The sequence below is a fragment of the Notolepis coatsorum genome, assembly GCF_963971535.1.
Source record: "Notolepis coatsorum genome assembly, contig: SCAFFOLD_982, whole genome shotgun sequence".
NCBI classification, from domain to species: domain Eukaryota; kingdom Metazoa; phylum Chordata; class Actinopteri; order Aulopiformes; family Paralepididae; genus Notolepis; species Notolepis coatsorum.
In genome coordinates this window covers 32,401-55,965 of record NW_028172831.1, presented here as the reverse complement: position 1 = coordinate 55,965, position 23,565 = coordinate 32,401, and the positions used below count along the sequence as shown (strand labels likewise).

General features: G+C 44.3%; 1 protein-coding gene across 1 annotated transcript in view; it reads left to right on the top strand.

The window, feature by feature from the left end:
- tmem267 (transmembrane protein 267) overlaps window positions 1-23,565 on the top strand; it is a gene marked incomplete at its 3' end in the record, with an annotated part of 40,596 nt that overhangs the window by 11,067 nt on the left and 5,964 nt on the right. Inside the window, 4 exon segments of the mRNA XM_084338940.1 lie at window positions 8,535-8,778; window positions 8,781-8,881; window positions 8,883-9,017; window positions 15,511-15,521. Of these exon segments, the coding sequence (XP_084195066.1) occupies window positions 8,619-8,778; window positions 8,781-8,881; window positions 8,883-9,017; window positions 15,511-15,521 (407 nt within the window). The 5' untranslated portion in view covers window positions 8,535-8,618.

Below are 23,565 nucleotides of genomic sequence, written 5' to 3'. Positions count from 1 at the left end.
TCGGTGAGAGCCACCTCATTCTGTTTTAACTGTCACCATGTATAGTCGGTGAGAGCCACCTCATGTTTTAACTGTCACCATGTATAGTCGGTGAGAGCCACCTCATGTTTTAACTGTCACCTTGTATAGTCGGTGAGAGCCACCTCATGTTTTAACTGTCACCATGTATAGTCGGTGAGAGCCACCTCATGTTTTAACTGTCACCATGTATAGTCGGTGAGAGCCACCTCATGTTTTAACTGTCACCATGTATAGTCGGTGAGAGCCACCTCATGTTTTAACTGTCACCATGTATAGTCGGTGAGAGCCACCTCATATTTTAACTGTCACCATGTATAGTCGGTGAGAGCCACCTCATTCTGTTTTAACTGTCACCATGTATAGTCGGTGAGAGCCACCTCATATTTTAACTGTCACCATGTATAGTCGGTGAGAGCCACCTCATGTTTTAACTGTCACCATGTATAGTCGGTGAGAGCCACCTCATTCTGTTTTAACTGTCACCATGTATAGTCGGTGAGAGCCACCTCATTCTGTTTTAACTGTCACCATGTGTAGTCGGTGAGAGCCACCTCATTCTGTTTTAACTGTCACCTTGTATAGTCGGTGAGAGCCACCTCATTCTGTTTTAACTGTCACCATGTATAGTCAGTGAGAGCCGCCTCATTCTGTTTTAACTGTCACCATGTATAGTCGGTGAGAGCCACCTCATGTTTTAACTGTCACCATGTATAGTCGGTGAGAGCCACCTCATGTTTTAACTGTCACCATGTATAGTCGGTGAGAGCCACCTCATTCTGTTTTAACTGTCACCATGTATAGTCGGTGAGAGCCGCCTCATTCTGTTTTAACTGTCACCATGTATAGTCGGTGAGAGCCACCTCATTCTGTTTTAACTGTCACCATGTATAGTCGGTGAGAGCCACCTCATTCTGTTTTAACTGTCACCTTGTATAGTCGGTGAGAGCCACCTCATTCTGTTTTAACTGTCACCATGTATAGTCGGTGAGAGCCGCCTCATTCTGTTTTAACTGTCACCATGTGTAGTCGGTGAGAGCCACCTCATTCTGTTTTAACTGTCACCATGTATAGTCGGTGAGAGCCACCTCATTCTGTTTTAACTGTCACCATGTATAGTCGGTGAGAGCCACCTCATGTTTTAACTGTCACCATGTATAGTCGGTGAGAGCCACCTCATGTTTTAACTGTCACCATGTGTAGTCGGTGAGAGCCACCTCATGTTTTAACTGTCACCATGTATAGTCGGTGAGAGCCGCCTCATTCTGTTTTAACTGTCACCATGTATAGTCGGTGAGAGCCACCTCATTCTGTTTTAACTGTCACCATGTATAGTCGGTGAGAGCCACCTCATTCTGTTTTAACTGTCACCATGTATAGTCGGTGAGAGCCACCTCATTCTGTTTTAACTGTCACCATGTATAGTCAGTGAGAGCCACCTCATTCTGTTTTAACTGTCACCATGTGTAGTCGGTGAGAGCCACCTCATTCTGTTTTAACTGTCACCATGTGTAGTCGGTGAGAGCCACCTCATTCTGTTTTAACTGTCACCATGTATAGTCGGTGAGAGCCACCTCATGTTTTAACTGTCACCATGTATAGTCGGTGAGAGCCACCTCATTCTGTTTTAACTGTCACCATGTGTAGTCGGTGAGAGCCGCCTCATTCTGTTTTAACTGTCACCATGTATAGTCGGTGAGAGCCACCTCATTCTGTTTTAACTGTCACCATGTATAGTCGGTGAGAGCCACCTCATTCTGTTTTAACTGTCACCATGTATAGTCGGTGAGAGCCACCTCATGTTTTAACTGTCACCATGTATAGTCGGTGAGAGCCACCTCATTCTGTTTTAACTGTCACCATGTATAGTCGGTGAGAGCCACCTCATTCTGTTTTAACTGTCACCATGTATAGTCGGTGAGAGCCACCTCATATTTTAACTGTCACCTTGTATAGTCGGTGAGAGCCACCTCATTCTGTTTTAACTGTCACCATGTATAGTCGGTGAGAGCCACCTCATTCTGTTTTAACTGTCACCATGTATAGTCGGTGAGAGCCACCTCATTCTGTTTTAACTGTCACCATGTATAGTCGGTGAGAGCCACCTCATTCTGTTTTAACTGTCACCATGTATAGTCGGTGAGAGCCACCCAGGGTACAAAATAGTCACACGCCCACCGCCACAGGCTTGTAGATTTAATGTTTGGCCGTCATAAATTAAGGCCTGGGCGCCATCTGGCGGCCAACAAAATCCACTGCATGCGTCGGCTAGAGCTGCGGCTGAATACCGCGTCACCGCTGTTTTTTATCATAATAATAAAGTTGGCTTGCGGCTCTGCAGATATACCCTACTCGGTTCCAAGCGACCCTATTGGTCCAGCCTGGCTCTGCGGCTCTGCAGATACCCCCTACTCGACGCGTCACACTTTGTAGCCTCTGAACGAAAACAGAACGCCGCGCCGCCATCTTTACTGCCTCGCTAAGGATGCATTTCATTCAGGATTTGTTTGCGACAGAACCAAGTGCAATAAACACTTGCATCCCCATTCCCCACACGGAGACAAACGGAGTAGTAGTACCTGGCTGCAGTGGAAAAGGAACAAAGTACCAGGTGCCTAAAGCGGGTCGAGTCGAGTAGGTACTATGCAGTGGAAAAGCGCCATTAGACTAGAGGCAGGCTATAAGAGTAGACTACTAAAAAAAAAAAATGCATTCAAACTTTTTTTTTTTTTGTGCGCACTGTGCGGATATTTAATTTTGCATTTGATTTGACCAAATATGTGGAGGCATATTTTGTACCCTGGTTATTTCGCGTTTGTAACGTCATAACATCAGTGGAGGCTGCTGACTGATTAATAATAAGCTCTCTTTATTTCGCGGAGCATAATGTATAATGTTATTTCGCGTTTGTAACGTCATAACATCAGTGGAGGCTGCTGACTGATTAACTCGTAACGTCATAAACAGGGTACAAAATAGTCACACGCCCACCGCCACAGGCTTGTAGATTTAATGTTTGGCCGTCATAAATTAAGGCCTGGGCGCCATCTGGCGGCCAACAAAATCCACTGCATGCGTCGGCTAGAGCTGCGGCTGAATACCGCGTCACAGCTGTTTTTTATCATAATAATAAAGTTGGCTTGCGGCTCTGCAGATATACCCTACTCGGTTCCAAGCGACCCTATTGGTCCAGCCTGGCTCTGCGGCTCTGCAGATACCCCCTACTCGACGCGTCACACTTTGTAGCCTCTGAACGAAAACAGAACGCCGCGCCGCCATCTTTACTGCCTCGCTAAGGATGCATTTCATTCAGGATTTGTTTGCGACAGAACCAAGTGCAATAAACACTTGCATCCCCATTCCCCACACGGAGACAAACGGAGTAGTAGTACCTGGCTGCAGTGGAAAAGGAACAAAGTACCAGGTGCCTAAAGCGGGTCGAGTCGAGTAGGTACTATGCAGTGGAAAAGCGCCATTAGACTAGAGGCAGGCTATAAGAGTAGACTACTAAAAAAAAAAAAATGCATTCAAACTTTTTTTTTTTTGTGCGCACTGTGCGGATATTTAATTTTGCATTTGATTTGACCAAATATGTGGAGGCATATTTTGTACCGTGGTTATTTCGCGTTTGTAACGTCATAACATCAGTGGAGGCTGCTGACTGATTAATAATAAGCTCTCTTTATTTCGCGGAGCATAATGTATAATGTTATTTCGCGTTTGTAACGTCATAACATCAGTGGAGGCTGCTGACTGATTAACTCGTAACGTCATAAACCAACTACCAGATTCACTCGTCACTGTACATCAGTGGAGGCTGCGTAACTGACTAACTGATTAACTAGAAACTGCACATTGAGGGGGTTTGAATCACGCTACATCAGTGGAGGCTGCTGACCAGATTATTATTATATTATATTAGGGGTGGACGGTATTATTATTATTATCTATTATTATATTATTATTCCATACAAGGCTGGATGCATTACAGACTCCGCTAACATCCCTTGTTGCCTTGTAGGTGGCAAGTATGGATTTGTTTATCTTGTTTGAAGTTGTTTTAATATGTTATTTAATTCTTTTGCTTCCATATTGTAAATAAATTCGCAATAAATTATTTGCATTTAAAACTATTAACGCTGACTCATTCCTTCAGTCCACTCAAAATTATGCTAATATTCCTTATGTTGTTTATGATATTAATTGAAAATAGCATACGAGAGTATTATATAGTAATAATAACACATGGCGATATACTAAAAAGCTATTTATAATTTTTGGCTGGTAAAAAATCTGGATGGCTGGTAGTTTTTAAAATCTACCAGCCAAATGGCTGGTAAGTCAAAAAGTTAAGTTTGTTCCCTGGTAGTCGGTGAGAGCCGCCTCATTCTGTTTTAACTGTCACCATGTATAGTCGGTGAGAGCCACCTCATGTTTTAACTGTCACCATGTATAGTCGGTGAGAGCCGCCTCATTCTGTTTTAACTGTCACCATGTATAGTCGGTAGGGATGCCCCCCGGACCCCGGTTTTAAACGGGAACCGGTACTATATTAGAAAATACCGGAGTATTTATATGCTCTGACGTCCTCGGTACTGCTATCGATACTCTAGAGAAATTATTATTATTATTATTATTATTTAAAAGTTGCGAACGATCCTCTCTGTCTCTGCACGAGAAGCGAGCCGCAGCCAGCGAGTCAATTATTACACACACTCGCTAGTGCTACACATAGACATCCGGGTACTACATACGGGTACTCCTTAATGAAAGTCCCCGACGCCCCGTGCTATAGCGCTCTGCACACAGACAGCAGCTCTGCATGCACTGAGTCGTGATCATGGCGGATAGAGCGAAGCGTTCTAAAGTATGGATATACTTTACAAGGGTCAATGCCGACAATGCACGTTGCCACAAGTGCAACAAAACATTTGCCAGTAAGGGTGGCAATACGAGCAAATCAATTTATCAAAACATCTGTTGGCAAAACATGATATTAGTGTGCAGAAATGCGCGTATTCGACTGCCTTGCGCGCAGTGTTCCATCTGCATCCACTGCAGCCGTAACCGTAAGCCAAGATACGGAGTTGCCTAGGCTAATAACGAATTATTACAAATAGGCTAATAAACAAAACAATTGTTTAGCTACAAATACTACAATCTAAACTTTTTATAGATCGTCAAGCTGAGGCGTCAGCCACTATGTCCCAGGCCAGTGAGCCCAGGGCCACCACACATCCTCCCTCGACCTCCCTCCACCACCCAAAGTCCTTTCTCCCTAGCAGCTAGAGGAAGGATGACAGAGGATAGGGTGAACCAGTGTCACAGTTCTGTTAGCCTTTTGCATTTGTTGTTTATTATAAAAAGTCTATAATTCAGAGTCAGACACATTTAAAACATTGTTGCTGCTGTTGCTGAAGAAATTATATTAATTTATTATATTTATTTATAAAGTTATATAAAAGAACATTGCTGCTGCTGTTGCTGAAGAAATTATATTTATTTATAATACTTATTTATAAAGTTGTATTTATAAATAATAAAGCAATGTTGATTCTGTTCTTAATTAATTGTCTTTTTTTCTTGCAAAAAAAGAACCAAAAAGAACCGATAAGAGTATCGATAAAGTACCGAACCGTTAAGCAGTATCGATAAGAGTAGTAGTATCGATAAAATCCTAACGATACCCATCCCTAATAGTCGGTGAGAGCCACCTCATGTTTTAACTGTCACCATGTATAGTCGGTGAGAGCCACCTCATTCTGTTTTAACTGTCACCATGTATAGTCGGTGAGAGCCACCTCATGTTTTAACTGTCACCATGTATAGTCGGTGAGAGCCGCCTCATTCTGTTTTAACTGTCACCATGTATAGTCGGTGAGAGCCACCTCATGTTTTAACTGTCACCATGTATAGTCGGTGAGAGCCGCCTCATTCTGTTTTAACTGTCACCATGTGTAGTCGGTGAGAGCCACCTCATGTTTTAACTGTCACCATGTATAGTCGGTGAGAGCCACCTCATGTTTTAACTGTCACCATGTATAGTCGGTGAGAGCCACCTCATTCTGTTTTAACTGTCACCATGTGTAGTCGGTGAGAGCCACCTCATTCTGTTTTAACTGTCACCATGTATAGTCGGTGAGAGCCGCCTCATTCTGTTTTAACTGTCACCATGTGTAGTCGGTGAGAGCCACCTCATGTTTTAACTGTCACCATGTATAGTCGGTGAGAGCCACCTCATGTTTTAACTGTCACCATGTATAGTCGGTGAGAGCCACCTCATTCTGTTTTAACTGTCACCATGTATAGTCGGTGAGAGCCACCTCATGTTTTAACTGTCACCATGTATAGTCGGTGAGAGCCACCTCATGTTTTAACTGTCACCATGTGTAGTCGGTGAGAGCCACCTCATTCTGTTTTAACTGTCACCATGTATAGTCGGTGAGAGCCACCTCATTCTGTTTTAACTGTCACCATGTATAGTCGGTGAGAGCCACCTCATGTTTTAACTGTCACCATGTGTAGTCGGTGAGAGCCACCTCATGTTTTAACTGTCACCTTGTATAGTCGGTGAGAGCCACCTCATTCTGTTTTAACTGTCACCATGTATAGTCGGTGAGAGCCACCTCATTCTGTTTTAACTGTCACCTTGTATAGTCGGTGAGAGCCACCTCATTCTGTTTTAACTGTCACCATGTATAGTCGGTGAGAGCCGCCTCATTCTGTTTTAACTGTCACCATGTGTAGTCGGTGAGAGCCACCTCATTCTGTTTTAACTGTCACCATGTATAGTCGGTGAGAGCCACCTCATTCTGTTTTAACTGTCACCATGTATAGTCGGTGAGAGCCACCTCATGTTTTAACTGTCACCATGTATAGTCGGTGAGAGCCACCTCATGTTTTAACTGTCACCATGTGTAGTCGGTGAGAGCCACCTCATTCTGTTTTAACTGTCACCATGTATAGTCGGTGAGAGCCACCTCATGTTTTAACTGTCACCATGTATAGTCGGTGAGAGCCACCTCATTCTGTTTTAACTGTCACCATGTATAGTCGGTGAGAGCCACCTCATTCTGTTTTAACTGTCACCATGTATAGTCGGTGAGAGCCACCTCATTCTGTTTTAACTGTCACCATGTATAGTCGGTGAGAGCCACCTCATTCTGTTTTAACTGTCACCATGTATAGTCGGTGAGAGCCACCTCATTCTGTTTTAACTGTCACCATGTGTAGTCGGTGAGAGCCACCTCATTCTGTTTTAACTGTCACCATGTATAGTCGGTGAGAGCCACCTCATGTTTTAACTGTCACCATGTATAGTCGGTGAGAGCCACCTCATGTTTTAACTGTCACCATGTATAGTCGGTGAGAGCCACCTCATTCTGTTTTAACTGTCACCATGTATAGTCTGTGAGAGCCACCTCATGTTTTAACTGTCACCATGTATAGTCGGTGAGAGCCACCTCATTCTGTTTTAACTGTCACCATGTATAGTCGGTGAGAGCCACCTCATTCTGTTTTAACTGTCACCATGTATAGTCGGTGAGAGCCGCCTCATTCACTCCAACACCAAGCAGAAGTTATAAAAGCCATTGTGATGGAAGGAGCTGGACGCACTCTCCTGCTGAGTCCAGAGCCCAGTAGAACCTGCGTCCACTCTCACTCCTGCTGGACCCAGAGCCCAGTAGAACCTGCGTCCACTCTCAGCTGTTTGTGTAAATATACTCTGTAATATTGAATATTCATACATCTCTGATTGCTAAACCCTCTCCTCACTCAAGGTGAATCTCTAATGAACGCGACAGCTGCAATTCTTGTATGAAAGGTGCTATTATATAAATATATAATTATATATATATTATGTATTATTATAATAATAATAATACATAATATCAGTCAAATTTGTATCTTAGGTTTTCGATAGATCTTCACCGAGCAGCTTTCGATCAGTGAAGCATCCATGAGATCACATTCTGATATCTTGTATATGTTTTGAAAAACGTTTCATGTTTTGCGAAGCAGTGTGCTGTAAGACCTCTCCTCTCTCTATCTCTCTGTTTCTTTCTCTTCCCTCCCTCCCTCCCTCCCTCCCTCCCTCCCTCCCTCCCTCCCTCCTCTCCTCCCTCCCTCCTCCCTCCCTCCCTCCCTCCCTCCCTCCTTCCTCCTTCCTCCCCTCCTCTCCTCCTCCCCTCCCTCCCTCCCTCCCTCCCTCCCTCCCTCCCTCCCTCCCTCCCTCCCTCCTCCTCTCCTCCCTCCCTCCCTCCCTCCCCCCCCTCCCTCCCTCCCCTCCCTCCCCTCCTCCCTCCCTCCCTCCCTCCCTCCCTCCCTCCCTCCCTCCCTCCCTCCCTCCCTCCCTCCCTCCCTCTCCTCCCTCCCCTCCCTCCCTCCCTCCCTCCTTCTCTTTCCTCCCTCCTCTCCTTCCTCCCCTCCCTCCCTCCCTCCCTCCCTCCCTCCCTCCCTCCCTCCCTCCCTCCCTCCCTCCCTCTCCTCCCTCCCCTCCCTCCCTCCCTCTCCAGTCGACCCGCATCCCGCTGCTGACCCCCTCTTGGCGATAGGCCCCTCCTCCCACCGCCGCCGCCGCCGCCCCCCTCCACGTCGACATGCGAGGGTTCTACTCGAAGCTGGACTCCTCCCCTTCCTCCTCCCCGCTAGGGGCGGGTCCCGGAGGAGGGGGCGGCGCCCTGAGCCTGGCCGTGGAGACGGAGAAAGCCCAGGCGCTCCTGCAGACGTTCAGCTCCGCCTCCCTGCTGGCCTCTGCCGGCTGGGCCTGTTCTGCGTCATGGCGGACCACGTCCTCCAGCTGTCCGTCGTCCAGCACCACCTGTGGCTGCGGGCCCTGCTGGACAACGCCACCCACGGATTGGGTGGGCCTCTGGTCGTGGGCCATTGTGATTGGACTGAGGAAAAAGAGTGACCTGTACGAGGTCCTATTGGCCGGTTTACTGGCGTCGCTCATAGACCTGGATCACTTCTATATGGCCGGATCCCTGTCCCTCAAGGTAAGACCCCGCCTCCCCCCTCTATACTGTCCAATAGGGAGGTGTAGTTCTGACGTCACTTTAGTTTCCCGCATGCTCCACCCGTAGAGGGATTTATCATTGGGAACATGTATTATCGTAGCTATTGTAATCATTCTGCCTCATGGACATTGGCAAGCTTTCCATTTCTGCACAAAATGAGTTCCCTTTCCTTTTTTTTTAACAAATGTCTTTTAATTTAATTTTGACATGACACACAAACATTAACAGTAGAAATCCACTATAAATCACAGGACTATTACCGACATAATACTAACAATAATGGCAGCCCAGTTTTTAAATCAAAATAGATGTAGATTAAAAATATACACAAATTAATTACAATACAATACAATACATATACTATGCTCTTGCTCGCTCTTCCCCCCCCCCCCCCCCCCCCCCCCCCCCCCACAGGACCCCTCTTGGATAGCATCCATTATACCGTATGACACCAAGGATTAAAAGTTCATATAATGCTTTATCCTCTCCACCATATCTGACCAGATTGCTATGCTGGCTTCATAACACCTAGAATTTGTGCGGTAGATATCTCTAGATAAATCACATCGAGATAGGTAAGAATCCATACCCTCCGGCACATTTTATCCGGTTAAATCCAGCGTAATGCTATTAGCTTTTTGGCAGCCGTAAGACCGGACAAGATTAGCCTCTTTACATGTACAGAGTGTGATAACTGAGAGACATTATTCAGCAACAATACAGAAGGCAGTGTAGGTATTGTCAGAAATAAAAATCCTGATAATAGCGTGGTTACTTCTTCCCAGAATATCTTAACAGGGGGGCATTCCCAATACATATGCATAAATGTACCAATATCACCGTTTAAACATAAGGAACATCGAGGGTCTTGTTTAAGCCCCATACGGTTCAGTCGAATAGGAGTTAGGTAAGTCCTATGAATAAAATTAAGATTAATCTGTTTATTAATTGACGATATTGACGATAGCCGAACGTTTGCCCAGACCTCAGCCAATCAAAATCTACTTCCAAGTCTGGTATATCCCTCCTCCAAACTGAACAAAATGAGTTCCCTTTCTATCACTAACATTATTGTTTAAACATTTTTGGTCGAAATACAATTATACGTAATTATTATAATTTTTTAATCTATTTTTTCTCCCCCTATTTTTCCGTATTTTTCTCCCATCCCAATTTTAGTCGTTATGCCGATTCCCTTCCTGGTCGTTGCACGCTTTTGCCCCCTACTGTCGGCCTGGGGAGGGTGAAGACTACCACATGTCTCCTCCGATACATGTGGAGTCAGCCAGCCGCTTCTTTTCACCTGACAGCGAGGACTCTCACCGGGGGAGCGTAACGCGTGGGAGGATCACACTACCTGACAGCTGGATTAGATCCCAGAGTCTCTGTGGTGGTAGGCGAACGCTTAGTCCGCTGCGCTACCCAGCCGCGCCTATACGTAATTATTTTACGATTAATTGCGAATTGTTTCATGTTGAGCTATAGATTGTGGATGAATACACACAGAAAGGTACACCGTGCAAATGTTCATGCTTTATTTGTTTTAAATAAGGCCGGGCCGTTAACGCTGTTACCGAGCTAAGTTAACGGCGGACACTTATCGCGCGATAAAAAAATGGCCGCCGTTAATCTATTCTCAAAGTTGGGTCTGAGAATAGGTCTTGCCAATGCAAATTAAGTGCTGCCTTTCTCTACCGTTCCGCTACACTGACGACATTAAAGTTACACCAGGGACAACCATGGAGATAAGTCCTGGGCCCTCGATTATCAACAATGCGTAGAAAGTGTTCTATTTCCGTTCCTACGCACGGAATTTAGAATGTGTGTACGCACAGAAAAATCTGGATTTATCACACGTGCGTACACAGGTCCTACGCACACCTGCAAGTACTCCGTGTTGATAAATGCCACTTGTTCTACGCTCCGCGCTCGTGCACGATTTTAAGTATTTGCATATAGAACCGCCCGTAATTAACCATATACGGTAATGAAACACCCCCATGAAATGTGGAAAAATTGACTAAGTCGAGCGAACGCGTGTTATGGGAGAAATACGCGACAGGCTGACAGACTTGTACACGGTGATGTCGGATATGATATCTATTAGCTTCCTAAAGACCATTGCTGCCTGGGCAGCGCAAACACTAATAAAGACCGTTAACCACTGTTTGCCATTGGTGTCATTAATAACCATGCTGGAATATGACTGCCTTTTTTTCGTTTTGTTCGATTAATACCCAGGGATTAAAGTTCTCCGTCAATTTGATTCCAAATCGCGACGGATTTTCCGTAAATGTTCTACCTGTATGGTTTAATATGATTTGTAGAGGTATACAATCTATTTTGATGTCGGTATTAGGTATTTGATGTCGGATGTCGGCCTATATAAATTATATATAATGGCATAGCCTACATTATGCAACAGTAATTTGCACATAACGCAGCATGGCACAGACATGTCACACGGAGCCCCGCGCCTGCATACAGTAAACTAACTTGATCGTTAATATAACTGTTGTCCTTGTATCTTTATGCTTATGAAAACATTTAATAATATTTATAGGCTATATGCCCATAATAGCCTATTCTCAAATGGCTAAATCTCCTCGCTGACGGACCAGTATAGCCTATATCATATATGTCTCCAAGGAATCGTGGGGCTCTGGGGAAGAAAGGTTGGGAACCCCTGCTATAGCCTATATCCTTTATAATGTTATAGGCTATTTTATTTACAGTAGTCTATTTATGATTTGTTTCCATAGCCGGTCTCAGTTATGCTGTGGCTGAGACGGATCGGGATTAATGAAGCTGCTAGGACTAGACTGCTTCTCGGCTACGAATTAAAGCCACGATTGAAAATAATGTACTTCCTTTCTTGACAATAGCATATACTATAACAATAATACGAGAGCATACAAGAACAATGAATCTCACTGCCATGTATAGCCTGCCTATACGCCATGTGTAGTGTAGCCTGCCTATGTGATCAATAAAAATGCGAACTTGAATTCCATCACGTCTGTGCGGGAGCTCACAAATAGACTGTTAGTCTCAGTGAAGTTTCAACGGAGGTCATCTATTCTAACCAACAAATTGAAGTAGAAAGCATTTCGTTGTGACCAATCTTATTTGGAAACATGACACACAAAATAATAGTATTTCGCTTTTTATTTTAAACAATATTTAATCGCGTTTGGAGGTGGGTGTTCTGTGTCTGCCCCCCCCCCCCTGTGCCAAACAAGCAGGCCAACTGCGCTCTAAAGGGCTCTTGTTCACGCGTGAGCCCGTTATAATTACACTCCTGTTGGGTCGTTCGTTGGGTTGGTCCATAGATATCTATAGAACACTAGATAGCTTAAGGCGGAGTCACCAGCGTCACTGAACCGCCGCCATCTTGCCAGGGGCAGCCTTGAGTGAGAGTGAGTGAGCTGCACAGACAAAAATACTCATAACTCGCTGAAATATTGACGGATTTACAAACGGGTTGGTTTGCTATAAACATCAAAGATGTAGTTATGATACTGCATACTTATAAAAAAAATTTAAAGATGTTTTTTTTTACAAACCGCTTGAATCATAGCCACGTTAATAATGCTTGTAATAAACCAAACCGTTTGTAAATCTGTCAATATTTCAGCGAGTTATGAGTATTTTGTCTGTGCAGCTCACTCACTCTCACTCAAGGCTGCCCCTGGCAAGATGGCGGCGGTTCAGTGACGTCGCTCTCCATTGGCCGGCAGCGCGGGCAAGCTATCTAGTGTTCTATATATATCTATGGGGTTGGTCAGAGTCATTAACTATGGCTTCAGTGGATAACCACGATCACCTGCATTTAAGCGATATTTTAATTACAGATACCCCAGTAATAACATTACAATTTAATTAAATACAATGCGTGCCTTCCTCCCGGTCACAAGCAACAACATGTGTCAGCCAAATGCACATCGCAACATTGACTGAGTGGAATCCCTTTCTATTCACATAATTTGTGATGGAGCTTTGACAGCTACATGGGTGGTACAGTAACAGTCTATTGCTCGATCCATTTCCAATATATCACGATGGCCCGTGCCGGTGGCAAAAGACCCGAGGGTGGAGAGGACTTGAATGTGCACGGGGATGGTATGTGCGTTTTGTTCCACACTTAATTTGGGTCCCAATTTGCGGTACAAATCAAGGAGAATGTGTCTCGGGTAGCGGACTCTATAATATTATGTTCTCTCAGCAAATAGACTGTCCTATCTCTGAAAACAGTTCCCCCGCGGAGCGCAGTCAGTGCACCCCTCCGATAATGGGTCTTTCGGAAAGAAAGACCTATTCCAAATGCTATTTATAGGGTTTGACAATAATTACACTACTGTCGCTATTTTACAATTAACTATAATGAATTACGGGTCATACCGAACACGTCAGTCAAACTAATGCACGAAAGCTTATTTCCCGATGCAGTCTTCATATTCTACCGCTGGGCGCCAGGTACGCACGGTCTGAGCTGTGCGTATGTATACGCACAAAGTCAAGCACACGTTCAAATTGATAAGTCTCACACTTTGCTTAGAAATGATCGTACGCACGGGTTACGCGCACATATCTGTGAGTACGCACCATTGATAAATGAGGGCCCTGGACTTTTCGTTTCTATCCCTGACAAAGCAAATACTCATGTGATCTGTATATGTTTATGTCTAAATAAAATCAATCAATCCCTCTCGTTAGCATTAGCGTTAGCTAACGTTATCATAGATAGATCTGTGGTGTCGGCTGGATGACGTTGGCTTTGTTTGCAAACGTTATAACGTTCGCTATCTATATGGCGTTGGCAGACGAGGCTGGCTTTGTCCAGTTGACACATTACAGATCATGATGCTATGATAGCGTTAGTAGCTAAAGCTATTGCCTGCATGTTATGTCTCTGGACTCGGGTAGAGTCGAGAAGGTACCACACGCTAAACCGTCCCCGGACCCCGCAACCTAGTATAGACAGTTCCAACTTCAGTGTTTGAATTACGTTAATCCACCACAGTTTCACAATTGCAAAACTGCACTCAATATTTAAATACCAATGTTAGTCTAAATAAATGTAGACGGACAATGTACGTATTAAAAAATAGAATGGATTATGTCCATGAGTGTCATTTTTAGAAATTAAGGCCTGCCTCTTATATAAGCCTCTCTCTAAAAAAGGCCTGGTGCTCTTTGCAGCTGAGGTAAATACAAGACCCGTCCTATATTAGAGGATTTAAATTGTAAAACAATTTATTAAGCACAAGTACATCTTATTGAACATTATTTTGATATTTCATTACCAATTATCATAGCAAAACAGCTTTTTCAAACAGTTTGGAAACGGGAGATGGGCTCATGGTGTAATGGGCCACCTGGCCTGAGAAACATAAGGAGGAAAGAAAAAGTAAGGACTTACTTCTGGTCATTATTTGGGTAGAACACACATATTTTGAATGCCTTCGGCAGACTTCAAATGAGACATTTTAATCTATATTAACTCCAGGATTGCAGATGGATTAATCTAGATAAAAAAATGTATCTATGCCTGTCAGAGTATTAGTGTTTACGGTAACCTGCAGTACGTCAGTGTGGTAACATAGCGATATACGGGAGCGGGAGTTTTACGACGTTAGACTGACTTACGCTACTGACTGCAGGTTGATTGATTGATTGATTGAAAAGTTTATTAACAGATTGCAGAATGGGTACAGGACTTGAGACGTGCACGTGCACAGGACTTGAGAGGGGCAGGTGCTCAAAGGCTGAAAAGGGCACTACACTTGTGTGTATATATAAACCGAGCGTGTGTAGCGCGCAATCCCGATTTTTAAGGGCCCTTTTCGGGCGGGGGGCCCCCTTTTTATGGTTTTTGGGGGGTTTTGGTGATCAAATATTGAATATTGAACTATAATAATCAGTGCAGGAGCTCACTTATCCTTGAAAGACACTTTTATCACTGACTTAAAAGGCCCATACATCTCCATAAATGTTCAGGGGGGAGGGAATAAGTGCTTACCCTACATAACCCAAGAAGTGCTGTATATTCTGTATTGTTTAATATAAATGCATTTTTTATTCCAATCCCGATTTGTATTTGAGATTCCCAAATCCCATCGGACTTGACTTCTTTGTGTCCCTCAGTGAGTGTAATACCAGCATTCAACTGTATGCGCCACAGCGGTTTCTATCATCATCATCATCACCACCCACGCTATGCATAAAATATATAGGTCCTCGGAGAGGCACGCTGAGGAGGCCGTGCAAACTGCAATGGAATATGGGGCATCTCTCTCTCTTTACCTAATATTTTGATTCTATCCTGACATTTTTCAGTTGGAAGGGCAGTCTATATGCGTAACGAATTTCTTTTTTAAATTTTTTCAAAAGGGGCACTTTTTTGATGAGGCTCAAAAAGGCAGGTGCTCAAGCACCCGTTGGCCTCTATGTGTGCACGTGCCTGCTGCAGGTGGTGCTTGTGTACATGCTCTACAACGGAGATAAAGTATTACCTCAACAAAAGCTACCTGACTGGACATTCCGTGTTTATTACAATGCCCACCTCTAGTTTTAAACGAGACAATTTAGAAATGTGTCCATTGGAAATGCATTGCAATTTCAAGCGAGGTGGACCGGTCGAAGAAACAATGATGTAACCACTACACCTTCCTATAGACCAGGAAGTAACCACTACACCTTCCTATAGACCAGGAAGTAACCACTACACCTCCCTATAGACCAGGAAGTAACCACTACACCTCCCTATAGACCAGGAAGTAACCACTACACCTCCCTATAGACCAGGAAGTAACCACTACACCTCCCTATAGACCAGGAAGTAACCACTACACCTCCCTGTAGACCAGGAAGTAACCACTACACCTCCCTGTAGACCAGGAAGTAACCACTACACCTCCCTATAGACCAGGAAGTAACCACTACACCTCCCTATAGACCAGGAAGTAACCACTACACCTTCCTATAGACCAGGAAGTAACCACTACACCTTCCTATAGACCAGGAAGTAACCACTACACCTCCCTATAGACCAGGAAGTAACCACTACACCTCCCTATAGACCAGGAAGTAACCACTACACCTCCCTATAGACCAGGAAGTAACCACTACACCTCCCTATAGACCAGGAAGTAACCACTACACCTCCCTATAGACCAGGAAGTAACCACTACACCTCCCTATAGACCAGGAAGTAACCACTACACCTCCCTATAGACCAGGACGTAACCACTACACCTCCCTATAGACCAGGAAGTAACCACTACACCTCCCTATAGACCAGGAAGTAACCACTACACCTCCCTGTAGACCAGGAAGTAACCACTACACCTACCTATAGACCAGGAAGTAACCACTACACCTCCCTATAGACCAGGAAGTAACCACTACACCTCCCTATAGACCAGGAAGTAACCACTACACCTCCCTATAGACCAGGAAGTAACCACTACACCTCCCTATAGACCAGGAAGTAACCACTACACCTCCCTATAGACCAGGAAGTAACCACTACACCTCCCTATAGACCAGGAAGTAACCACTACACCTCCCTATAGACCAGGAAGTAACCACTACACCTCCCTATAGACCAGGAAGTAACCACTACACCTCCCTATAGACCAGGAAGTAACCACTACACCTCCCTATAGACCAGGAAGTAACCACTACACCTCCCTATAGACCAGGAAGTAACCGCTACACCTCCCTATAGACCAGGAAGTAACCACTACACCTCCCTATAGACCAGGAAGTAACCACTACACCTCCCTATAGACCAGGAAGTAACCACTACACCTCCCTATAGACCAGGAAGTAACCACTACACCTCCCTATAGACCAGGAAGTAACCACTACACCTCCCTGTAGACCAGGAAGTAACCACTACACCTCCCTATAGACCAGGAAGTAACCACTACACCTCCCTATAGACCAGAAAGTAACCACTACACCTCCCTATAGACCAGGAAGTAACCACTACACCTCCCTGTAGACCAGGAAGTAACCGCTACACCTCCCTATAGACCAGGAAGTAACCACTACACCTCCCTATAGACCAGGAAGTAACCACTACACCTCCCTATAGACCAGGAAGTAACCACTACACCTCCCTATAGACCAGGAAGTAACCACTACACCTCCCTATAGACCAGGACGTAACCACTACACCTCCCTATAGACCAGGAAGTAACCACTACACCTCCCTGTAGACCAGGAAGTAACCACTACACCTCCCTATAGACCAGGAAGTAACCACTACACCTCCCTATAGACCAGGAAGTAACCACTACACCTCCCTGTAGACCAGGAAGTAACCACTACACCTCCCTATAGACCAGGAAGTAACCACTACACCTCCCTATAGACCAGGAAGTATAGACCCTCCCTATTACCCAAAGCTGTAAAGGAATGTGGATCACTACCCACTTTCAAAACCTCTCTCAAGGGACACCTACGGGAGACTGCAATTCAACACTGGCCCCTGTAAATATCCTAACCCAATCATTCCAACCCCCTCCAATGTACAGTCATTTACCTAGTATGGTTTTGTCAATAGTTCAATGTACAATTGTGTTTGTTTGTACAGTGTCTCCTCCCCCCCCCCCCCTCAATGTACAGTGTTACTTGTTTATACAGTATGCCCCCCGCCCCCCCCCCCCCCCCCAACCACCTCCAATGTAAATTACCCAGTATGGTTGTCAATATCCCAATGTACCCAACCCCCCCCACCCAACCTCCAATGTACAGTTTCTACGTCAAATGTATATACTCCCTTTTCTTGACTCCTTCTGTATCACAAACAGTACTGTATTTGCAAATCTGGTATGTCATAAATGTATAGATGTAGCAGTACTGACTATCTGTATGTCATGTATGTCATATATGTCTATATGAATTGAAAATGGGGGACCCTGATGGAAACAAGACAAACGTCTTTCTCAGGTCTGCATCCCCTTAACAATTGTATGTATTGAGCCGTACTGTACTGTACCCATTCTGCAATCTGTTAAATAAAGTTTTCATTCATTCATTCATTCATCCCTATAGACCAGGAAGTAACCACCACACCTCCCTATAGACCAGGAAGTAACCACTACACCTCCCTATAGACCAGGAAGTAACCACTACACCTCCCTGTAGACCAGGAAGTAACCGCTACACCTCCCTATAGACCAGGAAGTAACCACTACACCTCCCTATAGACCAGGAAGTAACCACTACACCTCCCTATAGACCAGGAAGTAACCACTACACCTCCCTATAGACCAGGAAGTAACCACTACACCTCCCTATAGACCAGGAAGTAACCACTACACCTCCCTGTAGACCAGGAAGTAACCGCTACACCTCCCTATAGACCAGGAAGTAACCACTACACCTCCCTGTAGACCAGGAAGTAACCACTACACCTCCCTATAGACCAGGAAGTAACCACTACACCTCCCTATAGACCAGGAAGTAACCACTACACCTCCCTATAGATACTGTATAAGAAGAAATGTCTGACATCTGACAATATCATAATTATATGTTTTCTATATTATATTCATAATCATTTTATACATTGTGTTTCATGTCTTTCATGCGTTTAGTTTATTTCTTCACATGCTTTAGTCTGTGATGTTAAATAGTCTTCTCTCACAGAAAGGTTAAAATGGTTAAACCATGTTAGGACCCCAGGGAGAGTAGTCTTTCACCCATGGGTGCAGACTAATGGGGATCCATAAATAAACAAATAAACAAAAGGTCAACTTAGTTTATTGCACCAACGATTATTATCGTGAGGAACATCTGGCATCCTGCTATCTTATCTCAAATGTCAAGGAAAGTTAAACATCTAGTTGACTCATGTATCCCTAAATGTAATGACTGTGTTCCCGCTCTTTTTCTTTGTGTCAGGAGACTAAATGATTTTACACCAGACACTGACTCTCACTCCCTCCGTTCTAATAAATATGCATGATCAAGTTCAACAACGTGTGCTTTTATTTTGATATTCCTTAATTCCACTTTGAAATTACGAAATACATTTAAGTGTGGGGTCGCCAAAAAACATCCTAAATAAAATGGGGTCATGGTATAAAAAAGTTTGAGAACAGGGCGGCTGGGTGGCGCAGCGGACATTGCGCTGGTCACCAACGCAAGAGACACCGTATCGACTCCGGTTGTCAGCGTTGCCTCCGGCTTGGGCCGGCCGTCATACTGACTCAATTGGCAGAGTTAGAGGGTGGAAGTCGATGGGTGGTAGTCTGGTCGTTGTAAACAGCGACTCCTACAGGTCGGTCAGGGCGCCTGCACAGCAAAGACAGGAAGTGGCGGGGGTAGTGTGAGCCTCCCACACGTTACACCTCGCCAATGAGAGTCCGCGCTGGCAGGTGAAAAGAAGTGACTGGCTGCCTCCACATGTATCGGAGGGGACGCGTGTATGCCTTCGACGACGGAACTGCATTTCCGCGTTCGAGTTTTGCGCTCTGATTGGCCAGGTCATGTGACATGTGCGCCAATCGTGGGACAGCAAGTTCTGCGCCTATTTCCGGGTCTAACAGCCTGCAAACTACCTGGCGTTCTATCGTCACGCTCTAAGACAAACTCTAACCGTAACCAACTTCGAACGAGCGCCTAAGCTTAACCAGGGTAGAAACTTGCGGTCCCACGATTGGGCGTACATGTCACATGACCAGAAATGACCTGGCCAATCAGAGACGCGGAAATGCAGTTCTGTTGTAGAAGGCATTCAGGCGGAGGGGACATGTGATGCAAGGCTTCTATCCTCCCTACCACCGGCCAGTGGGGGGCACATGCGAGCAACGATAAGGACAGGGGAGGGAGAATTGGCACAAGAGGAAATTGGGATGGGAGACAAATCACAGAAAAAGGAGGAGAAAAAAAAATTAAGTTTGAGAACCCCTGGTATGGCCTTCCGACGGCGGGCAGATCTGTTGCCGGGTTACGCGCGTGATAACAATACTCAACCATTAGGGGGCGCTCCGGTTACACCCATGTAGCCGCATCGATTTCAACTTGTCGTCTCTCTCCCGACTGGATTTCGATAACGTTTGATTTATCAACAAGATGAGGACTTCTATATATCTATGCATTTCAGCAGATCTTAGTTAGGACATGATTCTAAGTAGCATCGTTGTGTTTACTGTAGTTGAAGTAGACTTGTATGCACTGTAATAGGGAGGTGTAGTCGTGGCTTCATTGAATTTCTTCACTTTGACATTCAGAGCACTGGGCAGAAATCACATCGCGTCAACACCCACCTCGGGCCTTCGCGATGCTTTGTTTTAATTAAACAGTCGGATTCCCCTGGTCCGCACCAGTTCTAAGTCAGCTGCTAGGGTACGTCATTGTTGTGTCCGGCCGGTCCACCTCGCTTGAAATCGCCATGTATTTCCAACGGACACATTTCTAAATCGTCTCATTTAAAACAAATAAAGCATGAACATTGGCACGGTGTACCTCTCTGTGTGTATTCATCCACTATCTATAGCTCAACATGAAAAAAATCACAATTAACCCTTTATCTGCCGGAGCTTATTCTCATCCTTGTAGCCTCTCTGCCAGCACTGTAAGTCTATGGAGATGTTCACCTTCTTTGCAGGGCTATAACTTTTTAAATTGTATTGCTAAATTGACATTACTATGGCCCATTCAACATCGATTATCTATCGTTCAGGATGTAGGAATGTTTTACTTTTTCATGCATACATTCATACAAAAATACGGTCTAGAGTATAAATATGTTTTTATCGTTTTCTGCAGTATTTCATAGAACGTGAGTTATAGCCATAAATGCATATATTAGATCATCAAATGCAGTTTGATACCGATTGACGCCAGATAAAAAATTTCAACTGTACATGGTCCCAGACGTTATGACTCATCATGCGCGGTTGACCGGAGGGGGGGGGGGGGGGGGTCGTTTATAATTCCGTGGCCGACGTTAAATCATTCATGTCGTATGGGTGATATATAGATCAGAGCAGTTTGTATCGAAAATGGTAAACAAACAGGCTGAAACTCACCCCAGTCTCCTCGTAGCGTTGGGTGATGAGCGTGGAGCAAAAAGATCGCTATTATGGGATGTTGATCTAGGTCAGGGGTAGGCAACCCTAGGCACGCGTGCCTGCATTTTTTTTTTCTTCTTTTTTTTGCTTTGAAATATTATAGTGAAATATTTTGCACTGTTGTCGCATTTATCTTGTTGAAATCCTCCCACAGGTTATTTTTACTACCACATATTTAATTGAGACCCTTTATTTGTTTATTATTTCAATTTAGCTGGAAATACATTGCTACATCATTCAGTAACATTTGCAGAGCCTTATAACAAAAACATTATTACGGGCACCATTGTGACCAGTGGGATTAATCAACACATTTTATTATTTATTTTTCTATTTCATTGAACATTGCACATGTTAAAAGCAATTTTTTTACTCAAAATGTGAGTATTACCAAGTCAACTTGTGTTCTTAAAACAATGACAATAAACATAGTTTTATTAGGTTGAAAAAATTTGGTTGTGTACTTATTTTTCTGTTAACTTATTATGGATTGAAAAATTGAAAACCTTAATGCACAGTAACTGAACTCAATATTTTTAAGTTCTGGTAACTTATTATTTAAAAAAAATGTACAGTGTAGTCTTGCGATCAATCAAAACTTATTTACACGATATACCTCACATTCACCCTCCATTCACATCCTGGTGTTCTCCTGGTGTTCCCCATTAGGCCTGTAGGTGGAGCTATGACAGCACACGTACAGTACCGATGGTGTGTGATGTGTCCAAAAATGAATGGGCAAATGTGAGTGAAATGGTCGCACTGTATGCAGCTGTTTGTCTGCATTGCACCCCCCCCCCCCCCCAACTCAGATTTAGGGTTGATACAACCATCATAATAATATTGTTAATAATAACAATAACAATAATGATGTAATAATGTAAAAATTATCATTAAAAATACCTGATTATGAGAAAAAAAAATTACGATGCATGGAATATTGTTGAGGCACACTAGTTACAACTATATTTCAAACAGGCACTCCATGTCAAAAAGGTTGCTGACCCCTGATCTAGGTTAACCATTTCCGGGTTGTATAATACTATATACGTCCAAATAATGTTGTTTATTGAGTTATGGCAACGGATCGATTATCCAGTGTGTCGAGATGGAATAGGGGGGACACCAAGCACTTCCGGTGTGACTTCCGGTGTTGGCAACTCGCCGATCGGCCACCAGGTGGCGGTATTGAAGCGTTGGAGAGTTGAGCGGAGTCCTACAGCACCAGTCAAGGATCCGTGGGTGAAATATGAATACCATGACAGAAATTTGAAATATTGATCTCAAAGACGCTGTAAAACGTCATTGGCAGATTACGCATGGCGAGGAATGACGTGGTAACACGTCATTGGCGAGAAAAGGGTTAATCGTAAAATAATTACCTCAAATTTAATTTCAACCAAAAATGCTTAAACAATAATGTTAGTGATAGAAGGGAACTCATTTTGTGCAAAAATGGAAAGCTTGCCAATGTTCATGAGGCAGAATTATTACAATAGCTGATAATACATTTCCCCAAAGATGAATCCCTGTACGGGTGGAGCGCACAGACGATCCAACGTGACCCCAGACTACACTGTTGGTCGTTGTTAATGTGATTCAGAAAGGTGACGACAGATTGAAGTGAATAAACGTGCACCACCAAAAGTAGCGATGTGAAATGTTGTGCCTTAATGTAATCTTATAATTCATACAATATTGTTGTATAATTTCTCTGTCCCATATCATACCTACATATCCGCTCTACCTGTGATTACAAAGACTGCCAGTCTGCTCCACTGGTCTCTTTATACTCACAGGCAGAGCTGATATTCATCATGGGTAATTAAGATCAAGAGCTTGGTAACTCTTGGACACTTTAAATCCATGGTTTTAAACCATTTCATCCGTGTATCATTCGATCATTTAATAGAATCCTGTAGCCAAAATAAACCTCTCGTCTCTCACTCTTGTCTCTCCTCTTTTCTTTCTTCTCTCTTGTCTCTCTCTCTCTCTCTCTCTCCCTCCTCTCTCCTGTCTCTCTCTCTGTCTCTCTCTCTCTCTCTGTCTCTCTCTCTTGTCTCTCTCTCTCTCTCTCTCTCTCTCCTCTTTCTCCTCCTCTCCTCCTGTCTCCTCTCTCTTGTCTCTCTCCTCTCTCTCTGTCTCTCTCTTGTCTCTCCTCTCCTCTCCTCCTTCTCTCTCCTCTTCTCTCTCTCTCTCCTGTCTCCTCTCTCTTGTCTCTCTCTCTCTCTGTCTCTCTCCTCTCTCTTGTCTCTCCTCTCTCTGTCTCTCTCTCTCTCTCTTGTCTCTCCTCTCTCTGTCTCTCTCGCTTGTCTCTCCTCTCTCTCCTCTGTTCTCTCTCTTGTCTCTCCTCTCTCTCTCCTCTCTCTCTCTCTCTCTCTTCTCTCTCTCTCTCTCTCTCTCTCTCTTCTCTCTCTCTCCTCTCTCTCTCTCTC